Source organism: Portunus trituberculatus, chromosome 24, assembly GCF_017591435.1.
Source record: "Portunus trituberculatus isolate SZX2019 chromosome 24, ASM1759143v1, whole genome shotgun sequence".
NCBI lineage: Eukaryota > Metazoa > Arthropoda > Malacostraca > Decapoda > Portunidae > Portunus > Portunus trituberculatus.
The window spans coordinates 20,301,989-20,325,387 of NC_059278.1; the positions used below are offsets into that span (position 1 = coordinate 20,301,989).

Consider the following 23,399-nt stretch of genomic DNA (forward strand, 5'->3'; position numbering starts at 1 on the left):
ACGGTATGTCAAGTAGATCTCTACTACACCCGTAATTGAGAATTTTAATAATGAGTGTTGCTCTCGTCCTAACAGCTCAGTCCCCCAATTTCTCCGCAGCGCGCTCACAATCACCAGTCCCTGAACATTACGGCTAATTGTTGCAAGAGCTTCCACCGCTTTGCCAAACGGTCTCTTAATAATTCACTTACACTTTGGCTCTCATTAATTTATATGATTAATGATCAATCGCTTATCCTTTCAGTTAAGCTTCCACAGAAAACTAATGAAACAATGTAAGATATGTCAATATCTTGTAGAGCTTTACGAGTCGGAGGTACTCGGTTTCAAGTATTCGATAAATATTATATTGAAATACTACTGATGATGTGTTATATACGCTCATAATAACAATTGATGATTGCACGTGCTCTACTTGGGATATCAGTCTTCATAAACCTTGCCAGATGCGAATTAGAGCAAAGATAACATATGGGTGTACAGCACAAGGTACCTACAATATGCACAACCAGAAGGACAAACATTATGACACTCAACACTGCGCATCAAGTTTTGTATCTGTCCTCCTTACTCACTGCATTCTCACTTCTGAAGAGCTTTTAAACAATTCTGAAATCAGTGAACAGAGTAAGGAAACTGATTTACTGATCAAAGCGAAAGCATGATGGATGGTGGAAACCCAAGAAAGATTGACAAAATGGTAAGCCTTGCCAGAGCGGTCAGCCAAACCTTCATTGATGTGCCACATCACATCTTACTCCCACGCTGAATATCACCTAAACGTACACTCTCCCGCTCCTCTGGCCGAGCACGACAGTCGTTGAGGAAAGCGCACGAGTGAGACAAGCGCCTGAATCGACACCCACAACAGGTAAGCAAACTAATACTTTTCCGATGATCCCGCAAGGTGGCGTGTTGTCACGCATGCGTGTTCCTTCCATGATTCTCTATATATAGTATATCCTGTTAAATTTTGGTCAATGAATTTGCTATTGTTGTTAATTCAAGAAAATATTGCAAAACTAAGAGATACATTATAGTTAAAAAGTATTTATTTTCTTTACAGTACGTACATGTAAACTCGACATTTTTTCGCTTCTTTTTTTTTTTTTCTCTTTATCAAAGAAGGATACAGTCCTAATGAAGGATGTATGAAGGAGGCAACCACCTGCTGGCCATCTCATGGTCGACTCCCGGTCCCACATACCCTTTGTGCCCCGGGGGGTTTGTGGGGCCTGGTCGGGTGAGTGTCCTGGCGTGGAGAGGGAGATGGCGTGTCGCAAGGATGACGCAATTCTTTCACGCTCTTGGCTATGGAAAGGCATTTCTCCGCTTCCGTTGCTTGTGACTTGTTCCACCCCTTTTCTCAACTATAGAATTGTTATTTCATTTGAGTCTCTCTCTCTCTCTCTCTCTCTCTCTCTCTCTCTCTCTCTCTCTCTCTCTCTCTCTCTCTCTCTCTCTCTCTCTCTCTCTCTCTCTCTCTGTCTTGCACCACGTACTCGCTGCATTACTATCCGTCGTCATTGATAAGAAATTAAGAAAACAAGTGGCATGTTCATTGAACACGCGCCGCGCGGAGTTCCCACTTGCATTACGCCACACGCCGTCCGCCAGCCGCCTAAAACATTTCGTCATGTTACCCTGCTACACTTTTCATCAGCCTGCAGAGAAACTAATACCACTTAATATAATAGCAAAAAAAGTAGCTGATTCTTTCATGGAAATGTGTAACACGAATATTCGACAAGACATGAGTCTGTTCATGATCACGGAGAGTGCACGCGGTGTAGGTAAGTAGAGGAAGGGCAGGAGATAAGTAAAGAGGGTAGCGCCTCAGGTGCAAGGGTTGTCTTTACCCACTTACCATTGCCAAGAGAGGAAGGTGTGGTGAGGTTAAAGAATTCTTGGAATGAAATTTTATCATTATTCAAATTTTTATGTAAGCCTAAATTTCATGACCATTTTTCCCTTTCGTAGTAGCGAAGGTAAGAGAAGCATGCATGAATGAAGTGTGTGTGTGTGTGTGTGTGTGTGTGTGTGTGCATGTTTCTGTGTGTGTGTGTGTGTGTGTGTGTGTGTGTGTGTGTGTGTGTGTGTGTGTGTGTGTGTGTGTGTGTGTGTGTGTGTGTGTGTGTGTGTGTGTGTGTGTGTGTGTGTTTCTGTGTGTGTGTGTAATAATAATAATAATAATAATATACGGTTTATTACTTTGGCAATGTAAAAAGTTACACTGAAAATGTACAGGGGGGGGGACACTAAGACAATGAACTGAAATGCTTAACCTAACTATGGATATAACTTAACCTAGAATTCACACTGTGTGTGTGTGTGTGTGTGTGTGTGTGTGTGTGTGTGTGTGTGTGTGTGTTTGTGTGTGTGTGTGTGTGTGTGTGTGTGTGTGTGTGTGTGTGTGTGTGTGTGTGTGTTTCAAAGTTAAGCGCGGGAGGCGTAATGTGTAATGTGCGCGGTTACAGTAATCCTAATATGCAACATTCCCGTGACGTAAGAAGCATCACATATAAATACAGCGAGCGTCGCTCTTGCCATTCAGCCTCTGGAATCACAAGGAACAGTCGGCGACTCACATCACCCCGTCCTCAGACTGTCCAGCGTCCCACTCTGACTCGCTCCGTGGCGTCAGTTTTCCTCTGGCCCCGCCACTCATCACACCTCTTGCCATCTTTCCCCGGCCCTTCCGTGGCTCCTTCTAACCCCTGTCACTCAGCGCCCGCCTGTGCCAGTCGTCAGAGGAATCATGGTATCCCGCGCTCACTCCAGATTTTCTTGCCAGGTTAGTGAAAATTTGCATTCATGTTCAAACTCTAGATTTTATATTTCATCTTCAGTACGTTCATCTCAAATGATGTTGCACGTTTTGCTATCAACATTCTTTATTTGGTTTTGTTTTATCAATAACATATAAATATATTTTACTAATATCATCACAGAAAAATATTAAGAAGTAAATTATTGAAAACGGTTATTCTCATCATAAGAATCTGAAATCACTTGTTCACTTCCCTTCGGTAACAGAGGACGACGCTGCTGGCGGTGGTATTGCTGGCTGTCCTTTGGAGCTCCAGTCTCCAGCAAGCAGCTGCAAGAGTTATCAATGACGATTGTCCAAACCTTATGGGAAACAGGGACCTTTACAAAAAGGTAGAATGGATCTGCGACGACTGTGCAAATATCTACCGCTCCACAGGAATGGCCAGTCTTTGCAGGTGAGAGTGGGGCTGCAAACTGCAGCGTAAAGCAAACAGCCTGCTGAGGACTGACACTGCCGGTTTTTCAATGACAAAAATCATTCTTGCAAAATGAATTAAAATAGACGCCTGTTTATATTCAGTTATTTCATTGTATGTATATTGGTGTTAAACGACGTGAGTGATCTACACTTTCCTTTTTCACATCATCCTTTAATCATCCTACTTTCCTCTTGCTCTTTTGTATTTTATCATTGTCTCTCTCCTTTTCTCCTTTACTCAACAAACTCTACATAGCAGACACTGAACCCGCTAACGTTTTCCCTTACAGAAAGGATTGCTTCTTTAATGAGGACTTCCTGTGGTGTGTGCGCGCTACAGAGCGGTCTGAAGACATGATGCAGTTGAAACAGTGGGTGAGGATTCTCGGGGCCGGCCGGATCTGAAAAGCGTCGTTATCTCTCCGAGGTCATGGTCGCCGCCGCTGAATCTCACACCGATACTGGCTATTCTAGAAGCACTTTAGAATGTTGAAAGTGAATGACTTGTCTCCTTTTCTCAGTGGCGGCCACTGAGCAACTCTATCAAGTGCAGGAACTCAGCGGAACCTTAGCTTTTGTTTCTTATAATGAGTTTCTTGTTGCTAGAGCTCTCCACTTAGTTATTCCGTCCTGTTTAGGCTTGTATGTTCCTTACTCTATAATTTATTCATTGTTAGGATAATTTATTGTTAGCTTTGTTTTAAGTCATCTTATTTATGAAACGAAGATGAAGTGTCTTTAAATTTGTGAGTGTCTTTTTTTTTTTTATGTAAGAGTGTGTGTTTGTCTAACTGGTGATGTCTTCCCGTGGCTGGCGAGCAAAAAAAATCTCAGAAAAGATCGATTGATTAAATTATTGGTTTCAATAGAGAGAATGGGGGAAGGAGACGGGTAATCCAGAAATATCGCGGTGCATTACGTATTGCCGAAGGGCGATGAGCCCTTGATCCACGAAGCTGACGAGCACTGAATCGTCCAGTGAAAGGAGAGCCACCGAGGAAATTGATACCGTTAGCCAAAGTTTGAAACCCCGCCAAAGCCACTACTAATACGGCGGACTGTATCGAAAAGAAAAAAAAAGCAAATTTGTATGGAAAAGAGATAAAAAGTACAGTAGAGGAAAAAGATGAAGAGAAAGAGAGGGAAAGAAGACAATGAGAAGTGTAGACAAGAAAATAATAGGTAATACAAAAAAGACATTGAACCAAACCAGTATTCTCAAGCTCTAGTCACAACTCATGATGTCTCTGGCGTCGCTGTTTTTCATCTATATCAACCTATACTTTTGTATTTGTTTTAATTTATTGCATGTTTTGAGTAATTTTAAGTTATTTTATACTTTTACTTGAGTTATAATTAAGCTGCTGCGTTCTTACATACATCGTATTTATTATGATACTGATAAAATAAACTAAAGTGCCACACATTTACTTTTATTTGTCATGAACAGTAATTTTCAAAATATTAATAAAAAAGAAAGCTACACAATGTAGTGATTTGAGACCTAAATTGGCTTTATAGATTATAAAGATCTACATTGCTTTTCACTTAATTTGTTGACTATTTAGTTTAAGTAGAATACACTATAATAAAAGAATTTTCTGTAGTGTTCTTTGTTTACTGAACAAAGTAGATCTCATCTGTCTATACAGTATAGTTATGTCTGATGGTCTAGGTCCTAAGGGTATGATTCTTGCCAGGGTTCTGAGTTTATATCCTGGTCAGACCCCCTTTGTTACACCAAAGAATGAAGCCTTGATGTCCCACCAGCTGCTAACTTTATACATGGGCCTTATTCATCCATTTACGAAGTGGCCTCACATGTAATGGGCAAGAAGGGATTCCAATCATACCACTCTTTTTACATAAGGTGAATTCAAAGGCATTTTGTTTTATCAACTGTCCTCTGACTGTCTTCAGCCCCCTCTTTCATTACCTCAATGTTACACCTCTTGCTAAAGCCTTAACACTGAAATTCCTACAATAAAGGCTTACTAAATCCTGCAGCCTTTAGGAATGTCACAAACTCCGCAGTATGGTTCCACTTTAAAGTTTGGGGGCCATTTCTCAAAGTCAATTCTTTTATTTTACTTCCTTTAAACACTATTACTGCCTTCCTTTACCTTATATGTATTCATCTTCAATTTCCATCTTTTGCACCCACTTTCAAACATATTTACCTTCTGTAAGTCACTGATTTATGCCATCAAGTCTAATTAACTATAAACACATCTACATTTAAACTCAATTAGCAGAAATATTCCTTATTAATACAATCTAAATCTTAGCTACAGCTTTATTATAATGATGTAGCAAAAATAGCAATCATTTGAAATACAGCAAGTTTAATAAGAATTTCAATATGCACTTTAAAAATAAACAAAGTTAAGTATTGTACTTCTTTGTCATAATTCACTATATCTAATTTAAGAACAAAATTCATTTGATAGTGAGGTACTGAAATACAGTTATCTAAAAGTATGTAATTACAGCATATGGGAAATTTAAATCATGTTTGAAGAAATCCAAAAGTACACACCCTCACATTTCCAGTCAGTCAACTCCAGATAGAAAGTCTTTAGTTAATAGTGTCTTCTGGTGCACCAACAATTACCTATCACATCCACCATTATGACTGATTCTATGCATAATACATGCATATAAAATGTTCATTATAGAATCAAATGGCTGGAGTGTAATTACTTTAGTACCACTGGCACATATCACTTTCTACACAGAAAAGTTTCCATACAACACTGTAAACTAATCTATGATTAGCCTGAAGTCCCTAATAAGTCTTATCAAGTCTTATCACTATCTTGTATTGCAAAACATATAGGCTCTCATATCATTCCAATCCATCCCAGCCACTATCAGACCATTATAAATCACCCCAGCCTCTTTCAATTCATAGCCAGGTTTATATTAATTTGCAATAAATGAATAAAGATCTTAAACTAGATGCTGGTACTCTTTTAAATAATTTAACAATTTTAATGAGTTCAACAACCATGAATATCCAGGCCTTAATCTCACTACAATAAATGTGTGGGTCTTAACAGAAAAATACATAGTATTATGCAGAACCGAATCACTACACAAAATCACACTCAATCTTTACTTTTAAATTATCATACATATACAGGATGTTCTGGGAGGAAAGGAATGTATTCTCAGAAATTAAAGAGTAAATCATTCAGTCATAAAATGTTTTTAATGCCATGGTTTTCAAGTTCCAGGATATAAAAATAAAGACATGCATCAGTAGCAAATGGCTGCACATGGACCATCCTGCAATGTCCAGTTGGTCAACGTTGCCATATAACGTTAATAATGTTTTAGCTATTACTTCCTACAACAAAGCGCTTTCTAATTACATTATATGTTGATAAACCTTGATAAGTAATGAAGTTACATCCTCATGATACCAACACACATCATTGCTACTCTCTCCTCTTCCTTTCATCAATTCTTAGCACATTCATGTCTGATAATGTGTGACTTTCCTCTCAAGACACCTTCTATATAATGAGTCCTCCACCACAGAGGTGTAGTTACTTTATAAAGACTGAAGAGCAGCAGCTATCCCACTACCTCACAATTATTAATCTGAAGAAGAATAAATTATCCAAGATCACATTTTCTATTGTCATATCCTGACATCATAACTATCATCTTTCTCAGATGCTTTCTTACCAACATTGCTCCAAAGCAGAGAGTCTGTTAAGGACAGCATGGCACGTTAAGGTTAATGTCACCCGCTTGGGACAACCTCTTCACCTGGGCACTAAATGATTGTTCTTACAGGTGATGGTCATAATGCTGTATCTGAAAGAGGAAAAGTAAGTCATGAACAAAATAGATCATTTGTGAAAATTTGTAAAGCAATATTAACATCAGTACAAAATGGTGTAAATCTTCATTGCACCCACAGCATGCACAGATAACTGTAGAGGTTATTTCATGAACTGATTTCCATTGTCAAAGTAACAACACAAGGGATGTGATCATGAAGTGTGTTATACTTACAACATCAAACTGCAACACAATAACAGGGGAATTTTCACAAATAAATCAGGTTTGAAATTATTCCCATCAAACATATTTATTATAAAAATCAGTTGGTGTTAGTTTCTCAGCAATCTTGAACATTAACCATTTAATACATGTCTGTCTCCTTATAGAACGACAGTAATCACAAATCAGCATCAAAATAGCAACTCCTCAAGCTACATTTCACAGGATGCTTACTTTCTTGTTTGTACACTAGTAAGGACATTCTAACATCTACTGTCAATTCTCACTATAAACTGGGGACAGGGAAAGCCTTTAACGGATGATATCAGTCCTGGGATGAGAGAGTGGAGCAATGGAACCATGATTCATGTGACTTCCAAATGTGTGACTTTCATATGATGGTTTTGAGTGCAGTTTCCCTTTCCATCCACAGACCACAAGGAAAAGCAAGACAGGGATTATATAAAAGAGGATATATAGTGTAGTCGTTCACCAGTCACACAAATACCATGCTGCTGGATGATAAATGGTTGTTAATGGTAGCAAGGACGCTGTAATTCTTGTGACCCGTTAATCAACAAACCATGAAATGTCGAGACTATGATACCTTTCCAAGAAGCAAACAGTACACATACGACTATTTACAAAATTTTTTGTTGACAGCAACAAAGTAAGAACAAATGACTGTCAGCAGATTCAAGTACTAGTTATTATGAGTGTGAAAGACTAATAATTCTGTATGCCACATGACCAGAAAATATGTCAGCTCCTTTACTATAAGAATGAGATCATTAATATAAGAACAAATAAATAAAATTCATTGAAAATATTTTAAATAAATAAAATAATACAAATAAAATCATAAAACTATAGCCTCGTCATTTTCACTTGAATTTTCAATTAAAAATTTGTAAGGGATATAAGTCTTAATAAATGTGATAAAATATAAGCCTAAAAGAAATCCGACATCATAAGTGGACACTGCTGCTTTTGTGTAATTAGTCACTGCAGGATGAGTTAACTGAATAGCTTGGGAGCCAATTGGTCCACTCCTAAAAATAAATATTTACTGAAGCTTTCTCATGAACAAATTCAAATCCAACTAAAGTATTATATAAATTCTGTATGGTATGAAATTTGCAATAATGCCTATGGGCTTTGGGTTTATCCATCACTGAAAAAAATATTTCACTCATCTACTTTTACAAAGGCTTCACTCAAACTAATCCTAATATGTAACACTTGTTAGTACAGTTAAGAGGGTTGGCCAAGTTGAAAACCTGAAAAATATTGAAAACAAAAATCATTTCATGGCATCTTTAGGGCTAGCACTTCACAAATCATGCATGATTACTTTTCATCCACATTGAAATACCACTTAAATAACCATTCAATTGCCTCATCCCCCATCACACTCAGTTCTTATGTTAAGGCGATTGTAGACGAGACGTGGCTGTAGAAAATATTCCTTAAATAAACAAAGAAATTTTACAAGGAACATGGTGGTATATGGAAGTTTTCTCTCACAGCCTGATAAGGAGAAACCTCAATGCATGTTGTACATGTTGAGAGAAGAAATTAGTGACGCTTTCTTTTTCACCAAATTCTTTACCCACTTAGCATTCCTCAACTCCCCACTTTTTGCTCTTTTCTCATAATGGATAACAAAAAGTCTTATCACACCCAAAAGGAGCGAGGTACTGGCAAAACCATGTCAGATATTGGCTGAGAGCTGAGAACAATGTGAGGATGTGTGTTTAGCCTAAAGGCATGTCACCACATCTGTCCTTATCACTACCTCATCTCCCACACCTCCCACTCAATATACATAGAAGTTATGTTTTTGCCTCTATTGTCCCAACCACTACTTCTGCTGTCTCTACTGCTGCACAAACACAGACATAGTCTATAACATCATGGTTTTCACAAGCACAAATTCTACAAGTGAAGATAGAAAAAAAAAATTGAGAACATTGGGGAAATTTCATTCACAGGAGATAATGTTTTAGTTTCAGTGAAGCTGCTTCAGACACTGATTGACAACATGCACTATCTCCAAAACATGAAAAAGTCTCCAGCTTGACACTCAACACCAAACACTGGGACATATATATCAATGTGGCACATCCTCATTATAAAAATGAGATGTGCAGCAATGTTCCATCAGAGATTCCAGATATATAGGTCATCATTCAACACAATTGTAATTATGGTTCAAAATCACCAACAACTCAAAACAAACACATTATAATACTTTGCAACTAAAAATTAAAGTATTATATAGCTGTATATAGATGAAAAACAGAGAGAGAGAGAGAGAGAGAGAGAGAGAGAGAGAGAGAGAGAGAGAGAGAGAGAGAGAGAGAGAGAGAGAGAGAGAGAGAGAGAGAGAGAGAGAGAGAGAGAGAGACAGTAACAAGGTAACACTGAACAAATTGCTGGACAACCATATGAATGTCGAGTTGAATTTTTGGTAAACAAAGTTGGATGAATAGCAAGTTTAATGATTACCAAAGTATATGAGTGGTGGGGCTCCCACTGTAATCTAAACATCTCTTCTCTGGCCAAAACAGCTTCAATGAAGTTAGATGTTAAATTAACACCATTTTTTCTCAGTTGACCCAATTACTAACTCTGTAAAGGAGCTTTATCCACTCATGTTTGGAATATTCTTCACATGTATAGTGAGGTTCACCTCATATTATTTTATTAGATATGGTGAAATAAAAAAATTTTCATCTTATATACTCCTCTCCTCTGGCTGATTGTCTTCTGCCTCTTTCTCACTGCTCCAATATTGCATCTCTTGCTATCTTCTACTGCTATATTTATACCCACTGCTCTTCTGATCTTGCTAACTTCATGCCTCCCCTCTTCCTGTGGCCTCACTGCACAAGACTTTCTTCTTTCTCTTATCCCTATTCTGTCCACCTATCTAATACAAGAGTTAACTAACACTCTCAATCACTCATCCCTCTCTCTGGTATACTCTGGAACTCCCTGCCCATTTTTGCACTTCCACCTACCTGACCTGAACTCATTTAAAAGGGAGGTTTCAAGACATTTATTCCATTTTTTGGGCTAATTCTTTTGACCAAGTTTCTAATTGCATTTTTGTTGCACTTTGCTGGTTTCCCCCTCTTACATAAAAAGTCTCCTTAAACAATAACAAGGAGCAAAGAATAAGTAATTTAAACAGATGCAGCAAGCACACAACCAATCATACCTCTTTCTGTCATTTCCGTGCTGTTAATATATTTTTGATGCTTAAAACTTTAATTTTCACATAAAATGCTTAAGCATGCATGCCTTCAATATTAAATAAGCATATAAACAGCAGGTATTGGAACAACAGAAGTTCACTACGAGTGTCTCACACAACCAAGTTTTTGAGAGGAGGTGTGAAAGATTCCTAACACAAACACACCCACACACTTTTGGTATGCTTTTGACAAAGTCTTCAATTATCATGGCATACTATCTCTTACATATGACATCAGCACAGTACTGGAAAATTTGAACAATGATGTTCTGATAAACTTAACATGATGAAGTGCCCAAACATACAAAAACTGCAAAATATTGCTGCAAATAGGCAAACTTATACCAAACCCTATTCATCATGCAGTCTTGGAAATGACACATTAAAGGAAAGTTTTGTACAACCATAAAACTCAACTGTCTGATAATAAAGATGCATGATGATTTACACACATGAAGGAAAAGCATATTCAAGATTCAAGATTTATATATGATTTTTTCACATATAATAATGTATCATTGAGACAAAAAGTCAATCAAGTTCCATACCAGCATTTTGATACAATGTGTTATACATTTTTTTATACATGAGGGAGAGAACAAGCATTCATGCTGTCAAGGTAAGCATTTATAAAATATACATGGTTGGCAAAGAAGGCATTATCAGATATTAGTATTAGTAAGCATGATGCTAAAGAGGCAATACTTATTGAGCTCACCCAAGCCTCCAATTCAGATGTACTGGGTAATGTTCTGGTATATGGACTTGACAAGACACTCACTAGAGTGAACCAGTGGCGTAAAAAGTAGAAGAAAGTGTAAGGCATTTGTAACAATTAACTGTTACAATGAACAATGTTAAGAAGATAATCAATATCACATGTACCTAGTGTGGTTGTCACATAGTGCCACACTATAAATGCCAATTATTCATAAATGATACCAGCAAAACATAAGGTCAAGTGTGACCAAACTCACCACAAATAATAATAACAACTGGTACCAAGTGGTTGCTTGGGATAATACATCTAAATATCCTAGAACTAAACCTATCAATTTTCACACAAGCTGTTACCTTGCATCCCTACATGACAGAAACACAGCCAGCTCTAAGAAGCATTTCAATAATGTACTTGTGAATCAAAATCACCACATGGAGAATATGAAAATGGACAACACAGAATAGGTACTATCCTTTGATAGAATGAAGATGGAGAAAGAATAGAGAAAACATATAACATGGTTGAGAATCATAACCACTACAACTAAAAACGTGACTATTTTTGTTCATGTAGCAGAGTGGGATTCCACATATGATAAATGAAATTAAAGTGGTAAACCATTCATTTAGAGAATTATGAACTGGAATATTAATCTGAAGTTGATTTGGCATGAGATTCAGAATGTTTTCCACTAGATCAGGCAGCCAATTAATGTAATGGTACAAATAAGTTCAACCCCCTAACACTGGCCAGCCCAAGCGGAGATGTGTAACCTCTCCCTACACTGAATGTCACAAGGCAGCAAGTAGGCATCCATTTCCTGTCTTATGACACTCAGAGTGCAAGGAGACGTTTTCCATGCCTTGCCAGGACGACCTTGGTGTTGTGGTGTTGCTGCCTCTTCACCATTACAAAACTGTTCCATCCCTGCACATTTCTTTCACTAATACCAACAATTCTGGATACAGCCTTCATGGGCTCTGCTTTCTACAAGTTTATTATGGATGAAACTTCCTCTTTGCTCAAGTCTCTTCTCTTGTCCATATTGCCACTAGGACACAAAATATGAAGGCAGCAGGGTACATGGGGAGAAGGGGTGGGAGGAGCAATAAAAAACATGTAAACTCTTCCACTAGTTTAGCTGGAGGGTAAATGATGAGTTCTCCTCTCCTACTTTCCCTCCTTTGTCTCCTCATCTCACATGTCCAACATACTATGAAGTTAGGTGTTCTGAGTCATCTCCACCAGTTTTTTCTTACCCCTCCAACTGCTAACTCTGTACGAGGGGCTTATCCATTCTTGTATGAAGTACTCTTCATATATTTTTGGGGGGGGAGTTCCACTCACACAGTTTTACTAGATAGGGTGAAATCAAAAGCTTTTCATTTCATCAACTCCCATTCTCTGACTGACTGTCTTCAGCCTTTCTCACTGCCAGAATGTTAGATTCCTTGCTATCTTTTATTGTTATTTTCATGCTAACTGCTCTACTTATCTTGCTAATTGCATGCCTCTCCTCCTCCTACAACTTTGCTGCACAAGGCCGCCTTCTTCCTCTCACTCTTATTCTGTCCAACTCTAATAAAAGCTAACCAGTACTCTCAATCATTAATATCTTTCTCTAGTAAACTCTGGAATTCCCTGCCTGATTCTGTATTTCCATCTTCCTACGACTATGACTTCTTTTAAGAGGGAGGTTTCAAGTCATTTGTCCCAGAATTTTTGGCTAACTCTACTAACCTTTTAGGGAACTCGCTATCAAGTGGGCCTTTTTTTGTTATAATTTTTGTTTCCCTTGGCCAGCTACCCTTTTCCCATAAAAAAAAAAAAAGGAAAAAGAAAGAAACATTACACCCTCAGGTCATGCAGGCCAGTGTTTGGAGGGATTGAGCTGATCTGCACCATTGCATTTGTCAACAGCCTCCTCTCAATTAATGCAATGACAGGCACAATAAGTACCATACATCAAACAAGAACACTCAGGACAAATTCATACCTACAGTTTCTTGTAGTATTCTGTCTAGTACCATATAGAGAGTAAAAATATAAAACTAAATTGATAAATTACAAATACTGAAATAAATACCATCAATCTGTGTTGCAAAAAAGAAAACATGCAATCACACAAAAATATGCACGTAACCTTTCAAAATAATGACGACTTTATACCAAAAAGGAAATTCTGCTTCAGCACCTTGGTCACCACTCAGCTTCCATTATTGAATTATTTTGTAACTATAAATTGAGTAACAATTTGGTAAGGTTAACTATCACCAGACCTACACACTATCCTAATGAATTTTGAAAATTAAAAGAAAGAAAGAAGAGATAAATAAACAAATATTTGTATTTTGACACAACTAGAGTGATGAAAAGTAGAACAACTGAAATGGAGCCTTGGATGAATGGTATTTTCAAACTACTGACCGACCTTGCTTTATTCAGCCAATACCTCAACATCAGAAGCAGCATCACCGTTCTTCATGAATGCTCAGCAGAGAGGAGTGCTGTAGAACCACCATAATGTTAACATAATCAATATTAAGGCTCTCTACCAGCTCATGACCAGCGTACATTACTCCATGTAAGCAATCAGGATCTCATTAATTTTTCTGATGTACTGAAAGCATCTTTAGGGTGATCTATGTAATCCCTGCAGCATTTACAGTTGATTAGCACCTCAACCTTATTTACCTGCTTTATAGTTAATCTCAACATTTTAGGGTAGTAGAAAAATAAATGACATCCTGAAAGCAACTGTCACAAGACCATAATCAGTCATAAATTTGTGGAGTAACAAGCTAGCCAACTATGAGTAGGGGGAGTAGGAGGCATTGATGTTACCTGTTTCTGCTGTTTTATTTCCTCCAAAGGCTATCCTAGCTGAGAAGCACTGTTGTTTACAAATTTAAAAAATCAAGATGACAGTGTGTGTGTGTGTGTGTGTGTGTGTGTGTGTGTGTGTGTGTGTGTGTGTGTGTGTGTGTGTGTGTGTGTGTGTGTGTGTGTGTGTGTGTGTGTGTGTGTGTGTGTGTGTGTGTGTGTGTGTGTGTGTGTGTGTGTGTGTGTGTGTGTGTGTGTGTGTGTGTGTGTGTGTGTGTTGTGTAAAAAAGGCAAAACATTCACATTACACCTGCACTAGAGGAATTGTCTGCTCCTTCATTAACGTTGACTTGAAGGACTCTGGTGGAGGAGGTGGTGGTGGTGGTACCCTTAACAGCAGCCCGGATGGTCCTGTGAGAGCCACCAGCCACAATAAAGGCAAACACCCCCGACAGCCCAGTAAGAATCCATATGGTTGGCAGTGTGATAGAGTACCTGGGGTTCAAGAGTGTCTGGAAAACAGAATACCATCAATATTATCCTTATCATTAGAGTTGGACACTCCATATCAAGCTACAGACATTAAGCTAAATTTGCAAAATCAGGTGCTAATATTCCACAACCACAAACAGTATATAAGTCTAATTACCAAAATTCATTTAACTCCACAAAATCAAATCCTAACTAATTGTAAAACATTATGAGCCTAATCACTTTCAGATACCAGTAGAAGTCTTTATTATGATGAATAGTTTTCTAAGTAAAGGGTTGAAAATCATCTCTATACCCAGTCTTCTAATATACTATATTCTAATCAAAACAGATGACTTTAAGGAGTCTAAAGATCATCAATAATAACAAAATGGCCTATTTACAGGTAAGTTCTGAAATTCTTAGCCTGTTTCTTTTTCTTCCTCTTTCTATAACTAAATAAATTCAAATAGAGAAATATAAAGATGTCTTTGAAGATAAACTGACCAACGGATTTTCAAATCTATATTGCAGTTGCTAGGCTTAACCTGCTCCTTGCACACATACACAAAATATATATGAATATATCTAAATACCAGGGTGATGTTTCTCTCTTAAACTGAAATTGACAAGAATCCTTTCATGGCCACTCAAAATATACACTAGCACACACACAAACACCACGTAGTGTAGTAGTTAACAAGCTCGGCTCACAAAAGAGAAGGTCCAAGTTCAAGTCTTGGGTGGAGTGAGGCAAATGGGCAAGCCTCTTAATGTGTAGTCCCTGTTCACCTAGCAGCAAGTAGGCACAGGATGTAATTCGAGGGGTTGTGGCCTCGCAGACCTGATGTGTGGTGTGGTCTCAGTCCTACTTAAAGGTCAGTAGTATGACCTCTGAGCTACTTCCGAAGGGGAAAGGCTGGCTTGGTAACCAGTAGACAACTGTGGTGAATTACACACACACAGACACTCATACACATACACATACATACATACATACATACACACACACACACACACACACATACACACCGCATAGTGTAGTGGTTAGCATGCTCAACTCACAATTGAGAGGGCCGGGTTCGAGTCCTGGGGCGGCGAGGCAAATGGACAAGCCTCTTAATGTGTGGCCCCTGTTCACCTAGCAGTAAATAGGTACGGGATGTAAATCAAGGGATTGTGGCCTCGCTTTCCCGGTGTGTAGAGTGTGTTGTGGTCTCAGTCCTACCTGAAGATCAGTCTATGAGCTCTGAGCTCACTCTGTAATGGGGAAGACTGGCTGGGTGACCAGCAGCCGACCGAGGTGAATTACACACACACACACCGCGTAGTGTCGTGGTTAGCACGCTCAACTCACAATCGAGAGGGTCTGGGTTCGAGTCCTGGGAAGCGGTGAGGCAAATGGGCAAGCCTCTTAATGTGTAGCCCCTGTTCACCTAGCAGTAAATAGGTATGGGATGTAACTTGAGGGGTTGTGGCCTCGCTTTTCCGGTGTGTGGAGTGTGTTGTGGTCTCAGCCCTACCTGAAGATCGGTCTATGAGCTCTGAGCTCGCTCCGTAATGGGAAAGACTGACTGGGTGACCAGCAGACAACCGTGGTGAATTACACACACACACACACACACACACACACACACACACACACACACACACACACACACACACCTGGTAGCTCAGTGGTTAGAGCGCTGGCTTCTCAAGCCAGAGGACCAGGGTTCGATTCCCCGGCCAGGTGGAGATATTTGGGTGTGTCTCCTTTCACGTGTAGCCCCTGTTCACCTAGCAGTGAGTAGGTACGGGATGTAAATCGAGGAATTGTGACCTTGTTGTCCCAGTGTGTGGTGTGTGCCTGGTCTCAGGCCTATCCGAAGATCGGAAACAATGAGCTCTGAGCTCGTTCCGTAGGGTAACGTCTAGCTGTCTCGTCAGAGACTGCAGCAGATCAAACAGTGAAACAGTGAAACACACACACACACGACAAGTAAAAAAATCGAGGGCAACCATGTGCAAGAGGAATATGAAAAAGTTTAGCTTCCCAAATAGAGGCACTGAGCCAAGGAATTGACTGAAGGAGGAGACAGTTTGTGCAAAAAACATTCCTAAGCTTTAAGAAAAGTTGGATAAATATGGATATGGGGATGGGACAGCATGAGCATAGCTCTTCTCCCATATGTCATAACTTGGTAAATATAAATACACACACAGACAGACATACATACATACACATACACACACACACCCTCAAACATTCCATAACTTTAAATCAAAACCTATATCAACTCTTAGACCTCTAGATGGGAGAGAGATTCTTACTAACCATTGTTGGATATTGGATAACAGCACAAGCATACCCCAGTGCTTCCATATCAGACATGAGGACACAACTAGTTCACTCCTGTTACACCATCACAGATCCATTCTACTTTGCCCAAAAGACAAATTTAAAAAGTATGAAAGCTAAAAGTAACAAAAAACTATAACACTAAAATAAGCAACTAAGATTTCTTCTTATGCATGAAGATCATTCACAACCATACATGACATAATAGAGGAAATGGGAAATATTTTTTTAAATATGTAAAAAAGCATGTCAATAATAGAAAGTAAAATTTTGAGCACTTTACATCAGCATAAGTGCAGCCACCCTACAGTGTTGTGACACTCACAATGCAGGATGCAAGGAGATGACAGAGGATCACATATGCCAGCTGTAGGTAGACACGCCGATGAATGGCATTGAAGAAGAGAATGCCCCAAAACACGTGCAGCAGGATGAAAGCCAAACTGGTCATAGCTGAGGCAACAAAGAAGTTCTGGGGGTCATGGAAGAGGCCAATGGTGCCAGGGCCAGTCATGTCAGCCAGGACGTTGACCAAGGAGAACGCGCCGGAGATGATGCCAAACCCGAGGCCCGACACTGCATCATTAGTAAAATTAATTCACTTCAATAGAAAGATTGATCAAGCTGAAAATGCATACATACAAAGCCATATTGACTCACAATGGGAAAATTATGTAATTTTTGTAAAAACAATGCATCATCACAATTCATTTACCATATGCTAAGATGTGCTTGTTCTCAACAATTTGGACATTTCCATCGCTGACTTTCTTCAGTCCTCCCTCAGCCTTCTGGATCAGCAAGAACCACAGGAACCTGACAAGATCTAAATCATTAATCTTTTCTAATACAAGCTTTGGAAGACAATAGTTTTGCAAAATTTCTGTTTACTTCCATAATGTGACTTTTCAAGTGCAAAATATAATGCATTCCTTGAATATAGTGATGTTCTACATCAATTTACATAACTGTATCAAGTAAAATATTATGCCTTTGTCTCTGATTACCTCTCCCTTAAATTAACTGTATTGTCACATCATTATTAATGGTTATGGAACAATAAATCTGTAACTATGGAAACATCTGTCAAATCAAGTGGTGATACAACCACAGCAACAAATGTGGGCTTTAGTCGCCAAAATGATAAAAGAACAATAGTACAAAATACAATACCTGAACAGTTCTTGAAATAACACAGAAAACACCAATCCGAATGCTAACGTGTCCTGCAGCTGTACAACGGCACAGTACAGGATGGAGGAGAAGAGCAATGCCAACAGCCAGAAAAATGCACTGTCAAAAAATCAAGAAATAACATTAAGTGAAAAGCAGGGATAGCTGTACAATCAACTTCATAATAATAATGATAATAATCTCTGCCAGTTTTTTCATCCACTCCCCCAACTGTTAATTCTGTAACATAACATAACATAACATAAATAATAGGATAACAAAGGGCCACCAGGGCCCATCTAGGTTATCCTGTATCAGTCGCACAGCGACCTCGTCATCAGTACTTAAAGATACACTTACAAGTACACAATACATTATATACTAATTGTAAATATTTGGCCCATTAACAGGGCTAAGTCTTGCAGCGAAATCCTCTACAATTTGTGGTCCCCATACATGGGGATCATGTCTTGTTTAACTATAGTAAATTTCTTATAAAAACTATCATGCAGTGCTATACATAATTATAAATCTAATAAATTTAAGTGCTTATCTAATCTGTTTTAAACATTGTCAAACTAGTGCTATTTACAACCGTCTCTGGCAATGCATTCCAGAAGTCTACCACCCTATGACTAAAGAAATATTTTCTTATATCTAACCTGCAGCCTTGCTTTCTAATCTTCCTGCCATGATTTCTAGTCCTATTTCCCTCCTCTAAGGTAAAGAAAGATCTCACATCTATGTAGTTTGTATCTGAGAACATTTTAAATAACTCTATCATATCCCTCTTATACATCTCCTCTCAAATGAAAACATGTTTAATTCCTTTAATCTATCTCTATACTCCAGGCACTTTAATGCTGGTATCATCCTAGTTGCTCTTCTCTGAACTGCTTCTAACATGTTGATATCCTGCCTATAGTGGGGTGACCAGGCCTGTATGCAATACTCTAAATGGGGCCTAACATAGGAATTATATAAGCTACGCACCACTTCCTTACTTTTATAACTAACATTTCTATTTATAAAACCCAGGATCCTATTTGCCCTATTTCTTGCTTCTAAACATTGCTTTGAAAATTTCATAGTCCTGTCTATCACTACTCCTAAATCCTTTCCTTCCTCTACTGCCTCTAGCCAACATCCCTCCATCTCATAGCTAAAGTTTGTGTTGTCTTTACCTAAATGCATAACCTGACACTTTTTAGAATTAAACTCCATCTGCCACCTGTCTGCCCATGCTATCAGCCTGTCCAGGTCTCGTTGTATTCTGTAATTGTTCTTTTCACCCTGTACTGCACATGCTATCTTAGTATCATCTGCAAACTTTGATACTTTGATACTAATTCCTGTATCTAAATCGTTAATGTACACCAAGAAAAGAAGAGGTCCTAGCACTGATCCTTGGGGTACCCCACTAACCACTTCCTTCCACTCAGACATTGCCCCATTTAATACTACTCTCTGTTTCCTATCAGAAAGCCATTCACTAATCCAATCAACTAACCTACCCCCTATCCCATGTAGTCTCAATTTGTACACTATAGTCTGACCGGGCTTAATTTACGGCTATGGTGGGACGAGGGGAACTCTACAGTGCTGCCACGTTTCCAAAAAATGCGATGTGAAATGGAAGTTATTGGTGTACAAGGCATTGCAAATACCATCAATTCAGATGTATAAAATGTCGACTTGTGTATATAGGCTGAATCAATAGTAACCATCATATGCATAAAAAACTATATAGTACCATACAAACATGGCATACATATTCAACAGTGTTGCTGATATCAACTGTAGTAACTTATAATGGTACTTAGAGCATGTTTAGGGTGTGTAATGATATCAGCGTTACAGATATAAGATAATGGGCATGGAAAAAAGAAATAATCTATTATCCAAAGTAAAAAAAAAAAAATAGTAGAAGTCTTGTGAGTGGCGGCAATACTGATGAACCCAGCCTGGCCAGTCCGAATAGCCTCACCTTGTAGTACCAGATGTTGCTATAATTGTAAGATAAAATGCTCACATTTACTGGCTTTTACAGTAATTTCAAGGGTGAGGCATAATCGGATTCATAATTCGTAAGCCAAGCTAATGTGTAGTTTCTATTTTTACAAAATAGTAGGTATATGCCAATACCTAAGTGAAAAAAAAAAACATTTTTCACTTGTGAGCGGCAACTCTTCCACACCCAGCTGGTGGCCTTGACACATTGTGGTGGCGACGTGACTGACCTCGTGCCACTCACTCATATATATATATATATATATATATATATATATATATATATATATATATATATATATATATATATATATATATATATATATATATATACAATTATAAATGACTCTCTGCTTACCTTTGATTCTTTAGTAAGAGAGAGAGAGAGAGAGAGAGAGAGAGAGAGAGAGAGAGAGAGAGAGAGAGAGAGAGAGAGAGAGAGAGAGAGAGAGAGATATTAACAGAACAGTAGTGAAAACGTGGCAACACTGTACAGAGACGCTCGCCCCCCCATGGCCGTAAATTAAGGCTGGTCAGACTATAGCCTCCTATGCGGTACCTTATCAAACGCCTTGCTAAAATCTAGACATATAACATCTATGCTATTTCCATCATCTAACTCCTTGGTAATATATTCTAAGATATCGAGCAAATTTGTAAGACAGGACCTCCCTGATCTAAAGCCATATTGGGTATCTCTAATTAATCTATTCTCATTTAAATGCTCCCAAATACTACCCTTAATGATTTTCTCTAGTATCTTACATACTATACTAGTTAAACTGATCGGTCTATAATTATTCGCATCATCCTTCCTACCTTTTTTAAATATTGGAGTAACATTAGCTAACTTCCAGTCCTGAGGTATCTCAGCAAACCTAAGTGATCTTTCAAAGATTAACTTAAGTGCTTCAGAAATACTGTCTACACCCTCCCTAAGTACTCTGGCATGTAGCTCATCAGGACCACTAGCTTTCCTATCGTCTAGTTCAAGAATAAATTTCCTAATAATTCCCGGTTTTATATCAATATTTTCTAAAGCTCTTAAACTACTCATTGCACTGTTTGTAACAGGATTTCCTATTCTTTCCCTAGTAAATACTGAAGAAAATTGTTCATTCAATAATTCTACTATGTCTTCATTTTGATCCACTACTACACCATCTTTTCTGAGTGGTCCAATCCTATCCTTATTTCTTTTATCACTGACCTTGTAATAACTATATAATTTTTGGGATCTTTACTCCCAGCTCTAGCTAGTTTTATCTCTGCCTGCCTTTTACTTTTTTATAACCTTACTCAAATCATCTCTGACCTGTCTGTACCTAATCAAATCTACATCTTCCCACTTTTCTGCAACTCTCTATATGCCCTCTTCTTCTCTCTGATCTGGCTACCTATCTCATGAGTCCACCATAATGGCTTCCTGTTTCTCTGCCTTATATCTTTGTAAGGGATACACTGCATCACTATACCCTTTACTACAACCTTAAAAATATCCCACATCTCCTGTGCAGTTTTATTTCCAAAACTATCTTCCCAGTTTACCTCTCCTAATAACTGACGTAACCTACCATAATTGCCTTTCTGATAGTTTGGGACTCTAGTCTTATTCACTATATTATCCCTACTGGAATTAATGATAAATCTAATTATATGATGGTCACTGTTTGCTAAAGTCTCTCCTACCTCAACTTCCTTTAAACAATGCTCAATATTTGTTAGTACTATGTCTAAAACCTTCCTCCCCCTAGTAGGTTTATCTACCATCTGCACTAAATAGTTATCCTGAAAACTTTCCATAAACTTATTTTCACTAGCATCTCCTACCATCCTCTCCCAGTTTACTGACTTAAGATTAAAATCCCCTAAGATAATTGTCTGACTAGTACACCCCCTATTTATCTCATCTACCATAAGGTTGTCCTCATCTGCTGACTGGTTTGGTGGTCTATAAAAAGCTCCTACTTTAATAACCTTACTTTTGTTTACTCTAACATCCAGCCATAAGGACTCTACTCTGTTATCTACCTTAATACCATTAACCTGACTGGAAATGAAGGATTTTTTTACATAAATAACTACTCCTCCACCTATCCTACCAATTTTCTGGTGTAAATACATAATGTATCCATCTACTTCATATTCTTTCCATGCAATGATTCTAGCTAGGTGGTAAGTCAAGTAAGGTGCTAACACTAGCCACTGGGAGAGTCCAAAATGCAATACTAACTTGGTTATAACGTACACTCGTGCTAAAACAACCAAATACTGCACAGAGAGAGAGAGAGAGAGAGAGAGAGAGAGTCATAACCAGTTCCTCTTCTTAAGCTTTCTACCAGTTTGTTTAATTTCTTAGGTTCTCCTGTGGATGGTCAAGGAGCAGCGGCCCTGTGTGACAAACCCCTGGGTTGTCGTGCCTCACCTGGCCACCAGCATGATGGTCCTGATGGGATCGTGTGCTATGGTGAGGGCGAACATAGATGCTGGAGGACCAAAGGCGATCAGGCCACACCCGAAGAACTCAGCCACCGTCATGCTGGCTGGCAGGGACACGCGAGCCCTCCACTGGTCAAAACTTATCAAACTTTAGTTAGAGAAACTGAGGGCACTACGGACTGACTCACTCCCCAGCCTCTTGTTGACAGATGAAGCCACTCGGCCAATCAGCGCAGAGTTGTCGCTCTGCGCGCTGCATCCTGGCCAATCACAGACAAGTGTTTGCTCTGCAACATCATTTTGACAGAAATATACAAGGAAGTGAAAAAAAAAGAGTATATGATCAAAATTTGATAAGAAAAAAATACAAAACATGATACATCAAGAATAGAAAAATACAAACAAAAAGAGCAAGAAATATACACAAAAGTGGGAGCCGAAACGAAGGCTTTAATTTTCACGAGCCCTGTCGTACTGCTGATTGGAGGGAAACAAAAAAAAAAAATAAATAAATAGAAAGCAAAAAAAATAAAGAAAAAAAGTATGTACAAGAAAACACAGAGAGCAGGAAACAAATATTAAGGAGGGCCGTTGCAAAGGTCCATTCTCGTGACCTCTGCAACTCTGCTAGGTAGTACAACTCATAACACTTAAAAATCATGAAACAATTACTGGTGAGGATAATGACAGAATATCAATGTAGATGCAGTGACTACACTAGAATAAATGTACCCGCTACATATAAAGCACTTACTCATTACACTCAATGGCATAAAGTGGAAAGTGTTTGGTGGGGAGCGTGAAGCGTGAGGTGATCGAGAACCAGTGTGTGTGCTTTTAGATTGTTTGTTCCGTTGTTTAGGCCAGCAAACACGGACAACATGGCCTCAGT

The 23,399-nt window shown here is 38.6% G+C and overlaps 2 protein-coding genes, 1 long non-coding RNA gene and 1 other non-coding gene across 5 annotated transcripts in view; 2 read left to right on the forward strand and 2 right to left on the reverse strand.

The window, feature by feature from the left end:
• Positions 1–1,223, reverse strand: part of LOC123508024 — a 43,481-nt gene extending 42,258 nt beyond the window's left edge. Inside the window, exon 1 of the long non-coding RNA XR_006675849.1 lies at positions 787–1,223. This is a non-coding gene — a long non-coding RNA (uncharacterized LOC123508024). The remainder of the gene's footprint in view (positions 1–786) is intronic.
• Positions 1,224–2,475: 1,252 nt separating this feature from the next.
• Positions 2,476–4,674, forward strand: LOC123508023 (molt-inhibiting hormone). The gene is made up of 3 exons (XM_045261382.1): positions 2,476–2,794; positions 3,037–3,227; positions 3,541–4,674. The coding sequence occupies exons 1-3, from the start codon at positions 2,759–2,761 to the stop codon at positions 3,653–3,655; spliced, it is 342 nt and encodes a 113-aa protein (XP_045117317.1). The 5' UTR covers positions 2,476–2,758; the 3' UTR covers positions 3,656–4,674.
• Positions 4,675–5,532: 858 nt separating this feature from the next.
• Positions 5,533–22,729, reverse strand: LOC123508022 (gamma-secretase subunit Aph-1-like). 2 transcript variants are annotated; one of them, XM_045261379.1, is made up of 7 exons: positions 22,494–22,729; positions 18,059–18,178; positions 17,601–17,701; positions 17,211–17,461; positions 14,382–14,585; positions 13,682–13,757; positions 5,533–7,078 (listed from the first exon to the last, which is right to left on the reverse strand). In XM_045261379.1, the coding sequence occupies exons 1-6, from the start codon at positions 22,604–22,606 to the stop codon at positions 13,722–13,724; spliced, it is 825 nt and encodes a 274-aa protein (XP_045117314.1). In that variant the 5' UTR covers positions 22,607–22,729; the 3' UTR covers positions 5,533–7,078; positions 13,682–13,721. The 2 variants fall into 2 exon arrangements, with proteins under 2 accessions (XP_045117314.1, XP_045117315.1); XM_045261380.1 differs by lacking the exon at positions 13,682–13,757.
• Positions 16,207–16,280, forward strand: Trnae-cuc. The gene has a single exon. It is a non-coding gene; the product is annotated as a tRNA-Glu (tRNA).
• Positions 22,730–23,399: the final 670 nt, after the last annotated feature.